The sequence below is a fragment of the Otolemur garnettii genome, unplaced genomic scaffold (genome assembly GCF_000181295.1).
Source record: "Otolemur garnettii isolate 467f Iridium unplaced genomic scaffold, OtoGar3 scaffold00010, whole genome shotgun sequence".
Taxonomy (NCBI): domain Eukaryota; kingdom Metazoa; phylum Chordata; class Mammalia; order Primates; family Galagidae; genus Otolemur; species Otolemur garnettii.
Genome location: NW_003852405.1, coordinates 9405805 through 9414815, shown reverse-complemented (window position 1 = coordinate 9414815; position 9011 = coordinate 9405805). Strand labels below are relative to the sequence as shown.

The 9011-nt window shown below is 44.2% G+C and overlaps 1 protein-coding gene and 1 pseudogene across 4 annotated transcripts in view; one reads left to right on the top strand and one right to left on the bottom strand.

Annotated features, from left to right (window-relative positions):
* Positions 1 to 247: 247 nt before the first annotated feature.
* LOC111723298 lies at positions 248 to 478 on the bottom strand (annotated as a pseudogene).
* Positions 479 to 6368: 5890 nt separating this feature from the next.
* The window catches only part of CDC14A (cell division cycle 14A), a 191818-nt gene continuing 189175 nt past the window's right edge, over positions 6369 to 9011 (top strand). For 3 of the 4 annotated variants that reach the window (XM_003784115.3, XM_023509846.1, XM_012801650.2), the window contains exons 1-2: positions 6369 to 6940; positions 7708 to 7798. In XM_003784115.3, coding sequence (XP_003784163.1) covers positions 6892 to 6940; positions 7708 to 7798 — 140 coding nt within the window. In that variant the 5' untranslated portion in view covers positions 6369 to 6891. The remainder of the gene's footprint in view (positions 6941 to 7707; positions 7799 to 9011) is intronic. The other variant, XM_023509847.1, reaches the window with a different exon arrangement.

Here is a 9011-nt window from a genome sequence, read left to right as displayed (position 1 = left end):
TGGAAAAACAATTCAAATTATTATAGAAGCCACATGAGAACAATAGTAATGGCAGTTAATGTAGCATCTTTTGTTTTATTCTAAACTTAAGTTATTTCAATATTTTCTCTAAGTTTTTTTTTGACTGTTAGAAAAGTTTATTTAACAAAAAGTTGAATATGAAAATGTACAAGACTCAATTTTGACATCATAGTAAAACAGGCTCATTGGAGACGGGCCATGGATTTCTCTGCAGAACAGCCATTATTTATACTTGTTCCAAGGTTTCTAACGTGATGATACTTTTTCCTCATGTTACCATCATTCCAATATTATTTTGTTGCCCACTAGTTGCCATCTCCACACATTCATCTATCACAAGATTCATAAAGGGATCAAACCCTCACAAAATTCCTTGGACATGTCTGCCACCATTTAATTTCAATGATAACTTCTTGTCTATAAATTTTTTCAGTTTGAGAGGGTGAGCTTTGCTCATGGCAATAACTCCACCAGATCAAAGATGAGCAGAAATGTAATTCCTTTCTCTAAGTTTTTTGAATAAAATAGTTATAGACAGTGTGCCTTTATGTTATTATTGTTAGATACTTTATTATCTCAACAGTTTAATAACTCATAAGTTCACTTTATTTTATTTTATTTTATTTTATAAGTTCACTTTAGACAGGGTGAGAGATTGACTGTCTCAAACAAAACAAAACAAAACCCATGTCATAAGCCCATAAGCTAAACAATGCAAATTAAGCTAAGTTAGGAAAAAATTAAGAAAAGGTTAATGGTATTGGAGCAATAAAAAACACTGTCTTATTTCTACCACCAACCAGTGTATGTGACTTTCAAAAATCAATTAGCTACACTGGACCTCAGTTTCTTCTTTTTCCTTTTCTTTCTTTTATTTTGATGTATAATTTTTTTTTTTTTTTTAGAGACAGAGCTTCACTATATTGCCCTCAGTAGAGTGAGTGGCGCCACAGCTCACAGCAACCTCCAGCTCTTGGGCTTAGGCAATTCTCTTGACTCAGCCTCCCAAGTAGCTGGGACTACAGGCGCCTGCCACAACACCCGGCTATTTTTTGGTTTGCAGTTTGGCTTGGGCCATGTTCGAACCCACTGAGCCACAGGTGCCAACCTTGACATATAATCTTTTATACGAAATGTTTCATAGAAGACTCAAGTGCTCATTCATTACCTTCTCCCCCAACCAAAGGCTGAGTTTCTGCTAAATCCCTTGGGCTCAATGGAGTCTGAAAGCTGGAACTAGCTGATCTCCATGGTCTCTTCTGGTTCTTACTTCTTTGATTCTGATCTGGAATTCTTTTTTTTTTTTTCCCCCTCAGGGTCTTGCTCTGTCACCCAGGCTGGAGTACAGTTGTGCTACCATAGCTCAGTACAGCCTCGACATTTGAGGTCCAAGTGATCCTCCTGCCTTAGTCTCCCAAGTAGCTGGAATTATAGAAGTATGTCACTAGGCCTCACTAATTTGCAGGGTATCACCATATTCCTCAGCCTGACCTCAAACTTCTGGCTTTAAGTGATCTTCCTATTTCTGCCTCCCAAAGTGCTAGGATTACAGGACTGAGCCACCATGCCCAGCCCTGATCTGGAACTCTTTTTTTTTTGAGACAAAGTCTTACTTTATTGCCCCTGGTAGAGTGCTGTGGTGTCGTAGCTCACAGCAAGCTCAAACTCTTGGGCTCAAGTGACTCTCTTGCCTCAGCCTCTCGAGTAGATAGGACTTTGGGCACCTACTATAATACCTGGCTATTTTTAGAGATGGGGTCTTGCTCTGGCTCAGGTTGGTCTTGAACCTGTGAGCTAAAGCAATTCAGCTGCCTTGGTCTCTCAAGTGCTGATATTACAGGCATGAGCCATCATGCCCGACCCTAATCTGGAACTCTGAAATATGCATTGATCATTAGATGCAGAATATGACTGGCTTAGGCCAAGGTCTTAATGTTTATGGACAGCTATTTTACGAGTCACACTTTGTATATGTTTTTGGTATGTTTGGTATTCTGGTTCTACTATGATAACTTTTTTTTTTTTGGATAGAGTCTCAAGCACCCTCCCTAGTGCCATGGTGTCACAGCTCACAGCAAGCTCAAACTCTTGAGCTTAAGCAATTCTCTTGCCTCAGCTTCCCAAGTAGCTGGGACTACAGGTGTCCGCTATGACACCTGGCTATTTTTGTTGTTGTTGTTGCACTTGTCATTGTTGTTTTAGCTGGCCTGGGCTGGGTTCGAACCTGTCAGCCTCGATATATGTGACTGGTGCCCCACCCCATCACTACAGGTGCTGCCCTGTGATAACTTTTTGTATGCATGTTACTAAAAGCTGTTTTAAATTATTTTTGGCCCTAGACAAGTAGTTAAATATCACAATATTTAAATTTTATTCTTCTTTTTTTTTTTGCAGTTTTTGGCTGGGGCTGGGTTTGAACCTGCCACCTTCAGCATATGGGGCCGGTGCCCTACTCCTTTGAGCCACAGGCGCCACCGAATTTTATTCTTTATTTCTTCCTTGAAATTCCTTTGAGTTTCAAGCTACTCAGCAATACAAGTTTCTACTCTTCATGTTTCATCTGAAAATTTCTAAAAAGATTTTTTTTTTTGTTTGCAGTTTTTGGCCTGGGGCTGGGTTTGAACCCGCCACCTCTGGCATATGGGGCCGGCACCCTACTCCTTTGAGCCACAGGTGCCGCCCCTCAAAGTACGTATTCTATATTTTCTTTTACTTGTTTAAAAACTTATTATCACTATTGAAAAATCAACTAAAATAACATGTTTTAATGATGCATTCTAATGGAAAATGATGATAATTTAAAAATAAAATTTGTAAATCTCATAGCTGGAAGGCCTTTTAGACTATCCTGAGCTGATTTTTCCTTACCCACTTTCCAACAAGAAAGAATATTTTCCTTTGTTCTTTCTTTTCTTTTTTTTTTTGGCTGGGCCTGGGTTTGAACCTACCACCTCCAGTATATGGAGCTGGCACCCTACTCCTTGAGCCACAGGTGAGGCCTTTTCCTTTTGAGCTTATAGCTAAATGATAAAACTTAGTTCTTTTAAGTTCTTCACTACTTTTGCTTCCATCCAAATCTTTCATCAGTGTTTTTTTCTGATCTCAGAACTGGCTATAGCAGGCCACAACAGGCCTGCATTCAATCCTAGGGTACACTCATCGAGAAACTGAATTTGGATTAGAAAGTGAGAGGACTTAAAATTATGTCATGTAGGAAAAAAATGTTGAAATTGGGGATTTTAATCTGGGGAGGCTAAACGGGGGAAGGCTAAGGGAGCTGCCTTTGTAGTTTTGAAGACTTGTCATGTGTGAGGGTGACTGGGGTCTTCAGTAGAGCCTCAAAAGCCTGAAATTAGAACCAGAGAGTGTTGACATAACTTGGAGCTCCCTCCAGCAGTGAGTTTTCTAGCTGTGCAGGTGCACAAGCATAGGCTGCAGAGTGTCTTAGATAGTGTTTGGGTACAGGCTGCAGAGTTAGACTTAAATATTATTATTTTTTGAAGTCAACACACCTTCTATGTATACTCACCTGCTGAATTTCTGCATGTAACATTTTCTGCAGTTAAGAATGGCATTTTATGGGGAGGCTGAGGCAGGTGGATCACTTGAGCTTCCAAGTTGGAGACCAGCCTGAGCAAGAGCCAGACAGTTGTTGTGGTGGGTGTTTATAGTCCCAGCTACTTGGGAGGCTGAGGCAAGAGGATCACTTGAGCCCAGAGAGTTTGAGGTTGCTGTGAGCAATAACGCCACAGCACTCAACTGCTGACTAAGTGACTCTGATTAAAAAAAAAAAGATATTTTAAATCTCTTAATAATTTCCTTTATGTGTGAAATGCTTCTATTGTTACTTAAAATATAAGTCAGTTCCTTATATTTCTATTAAGTTGGGTGGTTGGAAAGAAGTGTCTTCAATTAACTTCCTCCATAGACTATAAAAGCCTGCCTTTAATGAAACTGTAACCAATAGAAACTTTGACCTCATGATAATTGAGAGAATAAAGTGTTTTATGATCTCATTAGAATCTTGGCAGGTATGTGTGCTGTGTGTGCACTATCTTGGTCACATTTTTCTTGTAAAATTTTCCTTACTGTTTGGATTGTACAGATTTTGGTTTAGAGAGTTGGTTTATAACAGATGCTTATTTTCCTTCCCGGCAACATTTAAAAAATATCAATTATTTATAAAGTCTTGTTACTTCAAATATTTCATTATGATATTTATATTGTACATATGTGAGGGAAAATAAACTTTTTCATTTTGATTTATTTTAGAAACTTCTATTTCTTAGGTCATCATTCATTTCTTATGACCAAAATCTCGAAGCAGGAGAATTATGTGAGAAATAAATGTTTTTGTAGAGTCATTTTAGAACATAACAAGAGAGTGCTCGACTAAATACAGCCTCTCTGGAAACATAGATTTGGGGTTCTTTTCATTAGTCTTGTTAACGTTGTGAAATTAAAAGTTTATGCATTGAATGAAACCTCCTGTTTCTGATAGAACTTTTTCTAACCCTTATGTGAACAATTGTTAGGGAATTTGTGGAGTTTAGATTCCACAAGAATTTTAAATTAGCATCTTTAGAAATAGATTGTCATCTTTGAACTTATCAAAGAAAATAACAGAGATTTACGTATTTTACTTTTCCAAAATTTTCATATGAAATCTTAATTAGAAGTTTTTTTCAATAAAGATAATTTGAATATCCCAAAGGATCTTTGACCCTGAGATTTTCAAGCATAAACATCTGGCAAAATTCAGCTAACTTTGTGAGTGTGGACCCAAGTTGGAGACATGATTCCTTCTTGAGATCGCGACAGGCAAGGTGGGAGAGTCACGGAGAGCGCCTCAACAGAGGTCACTGCTCAGAACAACTCATCTTTTCGGGACTTGTACAGTTTTAAAAGTCTTCTGAGATATTTTTTCCCTCATGAAAATAGGGATGGTAGGTGGTGCTCTTTCAGCTTAAATGTATATGGTCCTAGGCTTAAAACTTGGACGTTAGGGTATGTTCTGTTTCTACCTTACAAGGGAATGTTTGGTTAGAATTACTGAGATCTTCTGAATGATATTAATATCAAAGTAATGTTCGCGTATTTTGTGCCTGTTTAGCTTTTTGGAGAGCCAGTGCAGCGAGCTAATGAACTAAGACCAATGAGTTGAGTTTTACTCTTTGGCCTCAGAGCGCTCGCTCCCCCAGAGTCAGTCAGCTCTTCACTTGTGCGCCCCTTTCTCCCTAGAGGTAACCGAGCGATAAGTTGGAAAAGGCCGGCACAAATCCCTTTCTGTTTCTGGAGAAACCGCTCCGAGAGCACGCTCTTCTGATGGTGGGTCTGGAGCGCCATTTCGTAGGCAGGGGACTGCCCACTAATCAGGCTCGTTCATGGGACACCCACCATTAAAGTTGTTCAGTGTGAAGACCCTCGAAGAAACCGGCTACGGGCGTCTTGAGAGTAACCCCTGCCTGCATCTCTTTAGCTGGGACCGCGCAGGGAAACTCCTTTGTGTTGATGTTCCCGGCACAGGCTGCCCTTTCTTCCCTCCGCCCGGCCCGGGCTGGCCTAGCTGTCCCGCCCCGCCCTCTCCCGGACCGGAGTAATAGAAAGAATAGGCATTTTGAGGATTTCGTGCTCACAGTGGTGGCCCAGATAAAAAGCTGTGGAGAACCTGACGGGAAGGTTTTTCCCGTGAGACCAAAGCACAACTTAGACCAGAGTCCAGAATGTGTACAGAAAATCTGTACGCGTATTTCTGAGCTAGGAGGTAGCGCTTCTTTTTCAATTGTCGTCGTTATAAAGATGGAGACCCCTTTAGTGGCGGGCGTGGGGGTTGGTTGACAGGTTAGCTACAGGTAGGGCAGTGCACAGACAAGATCTGAGGTCTTATTGTGTGTGTGTGTGTGTGTGTGTGTGTGTGCGTGCGCGCACGCTCATGCAAGAGTTGAAGAACATGGGTTAATGGGGCGAGAGAGAAGGAGAATGAAAGAGAAAGAGAAATCTGGAAGGGGAGAAGACTCAGTGGGTGCAGAAAAGGAATGGGCACCGGCGCATCCTTGCTGGCGAGGCAGCCACAGCGTCCTGCGCGCATCCACTCCCACCCGCGCCGTTTCATTCATAAGTTTCTGGCCTAGAGGCCCCGCCTGCTCCCCTGGGCCGAGGGCCGCGTTTCCTGTTCAGCAATTGGTGAACGGCAACAAAGCCTTAGCAACTGGCTCCTAGTGACCCGCGGGGCGCCTGGTAACTGGGGCGCGGGGCGGGCGCGGAGAAAGCAGCCAGGCTGTCCCTTTAAGGGATGGCTGCGGAGCCGTGAAAGTGGAGGGGGCCGAGGGAGGGCGGGGAGGAAGGTCTGGGGGCGGGCCTAGGAGGAGGAGGAGGAGGAAGAGTTGCTGCTGAAAGGAGGTGGCGAAGGAGGAGCCCGAGCCGCTGCTGCCAGCCCGCGGGCACCGGAGTCCTGCCCGCTGTCGCACGAGTAGCCACGGGCGCGATCGGGGCCAGACGTCTCCTCCTCCATGATCACTTTGGGAGCCGGGGGAAGACTTTGCCCTGCCGTGAGAGCTGGTTTGCGTTTCCCAAGGGCGGCGGCAGCGGCAGCGGAGCAGCAGCAGCAGCAGGGTCCGAATCCGAGCGGCCACAGCTCCGGGCGTGTGCGCCCCGCGCGGAGCGGGCTCGGGTTCCCCACGGAATGTCCCCGGGGCGCCGGGCGCCCTGACCCCGCGGCCGCCCCCGCCTTCGGCGCCTGCTGCCTCCCTCAGGCGGGCTTGGTGTTCGGGACTGTGAGCTTCCCGGCTCCTGGGCAGTGGGGAAGCCCCCGGGGGCGGGTGACCTTAGCTGGCCACGACCCAGCCCTCCCCCGTGCGTATCTCGCTTAAGATGGCAGCGGAGTCAGGGGAACTAATCGGGGCTTGCGAGTTCATGAAAGGTGAGGAGCAGCCGCCCAGCATCCTCCAACCCTCCCTCACCCCTGGTTCTTCACTTCTCGCCCCTTGGTCCTAACCTCCGTCCCCCGCTTCTCCTGGGGCCCCCAGTGCCCCGCAGCCACTGCGCGCGCTCTTGTCCTCTCTCGGTACTCTCTCCTCCCCGAGGACCCCCTGCTTCCGGCTTCTCTGTCTTTCTTGCGTCCCTAGTTCCCACTGCAGCTCCCCGGGATCGCCTCCTGACCCGGTAATGGGACATCGCCAGCTTCTGCTCAGGCTCTTGCACTCAGCAGCTTGTGGAATCCTGCTTCGGTTGACCCACTATTACCGGCTTGGGTTTGGGGGACACCCCCCCACCCCCGGTCTCTGCTCCCTTCCTCTTCTTGAAGTCTCCGAAGCTGCAGGGGAGAGGCTCGCCTCTCTTCCCCTTCCGCAGCTGCTGAGGTCTGGAGTTTTCAGAACCAAACTTGCACCTTCAGTTCTGCGGGAATCCCTAGTTCCTCTTTCTTCCCGCTGGCCTGAAACAAGAGCGACCTGGGAGCTCTGCCCCCTGCTGAGTCCCTCAGTCAGGTCCTCTTCTTGCCCATTTATGTTGGGCTCTTTGGTCTCTTTTTTTTCTGGAGAGATTAGGTTTCTGCAAGAATTCCGCGTGTTAATGGGGCCTTTAAATTATGGGTAGCAGTTATTATTTTGATCTTTTATTACCATTACCTTTCACCTCCATTTCCCTCCTTCTCATATGTTTTTTCCATCTTTTAAACTTTTCTTTCAGATCGGTTATATTTTGCTACTTTAAGGAATAGACCAAAAAGCACAGTAAATACCCACTATTTCTCCATCGATGAGGAGCTGGTCTATGAAAAGTAAGTTTCTGTTTTGTTTTTTTCTCCCCTCTCAACCATTTAGCTTGTTGGATCTTTGGTAAGGAAACAGGCACCTTTATGTAGTTTTATTCATTTTCTCCCAGTAGTGGAAGTAACAATGGCAATTTTTTTTTTTTTTTTTTAAGGCTCAGGTAGTTTTACTGATTTTTCTCCCAGTAGTGCAAGTAACAACGCCAATATTTTTGGGCTCAGATGCTTGGGGAGAGGTGCAGGGAAAATTAACATAATTTGAACCTGTCAGCACCCCAGTTCTTTTAGATCTATCTGTATTAGTTCTTCCTACTGCCACAACAAACAGCAACTGTAGATTCCTAACACTCCCCAGGGTAGGACCAGGGAGACACACACTCTATCATTGCCAGACTCAGTAATTGGTCTGTGACTTAGTCACTAAGTATTTAAGGAGCACCCATAAGGTACAGGGCAGTGTGCATATTACAGGTGCTCACGATGTACAGTTTACAAGACTTGTGTTGTATTTCAAGATGGCTTTCTTTGTGTAGCTGGTTTTTAGAAAGTGGGGCACATTAGCTGCAGGAAACTGGCTGGGCATCACATCTGTGAATGCCATTTTGTCTCTCTGACAAATTATAGACCTTTTATTTGGGTGCCCCACACTTTATGATACTCTTTTCATAGGAGTACTGTTTTACTTTATTTGGTTATTTTGCTTCTGTGGGATTAGGATTTGAAAGTGTAAATAAAAGTAGGTAACTGTTTTCTGTGAGAGATCATTAATCTACAGGAAAAGATATCTTAATACTTTAGACCTAGTAAAAAATGACTTGGAGGTTCTTTGTGTTTTGATTTGATGTTTTTAAGCTCCCTGGTTAAGTGTGTTGTTTTTGTTTTTGCGATCTACTGTATGTGTTGAATAACAAGCTATTTTCATTGTACTATGCATTTTCCCATTAAATTGTTTGCTTTTAATATTCATACAATGTTAAATACGAGGTGACTATACAGTAGTTAGGAATTTCTTTGCTTATAAAGTCACTAGAAATGATGAAATTGCTTTTCTCCTTCCACCCCCCAGAAAAATTAATTGGAGAGAAAAAAATCTCCAATAAAAGCAGCAGATAAAGAATAAGAGGGCTGGTTCGGCGCCTATAGCTCAACCGGCTAAGGCGCCAGCCACGTACACCTAAGGTGGCGGGTTCGAATCCCCAGCCCGACCCGCCAAACAACAATT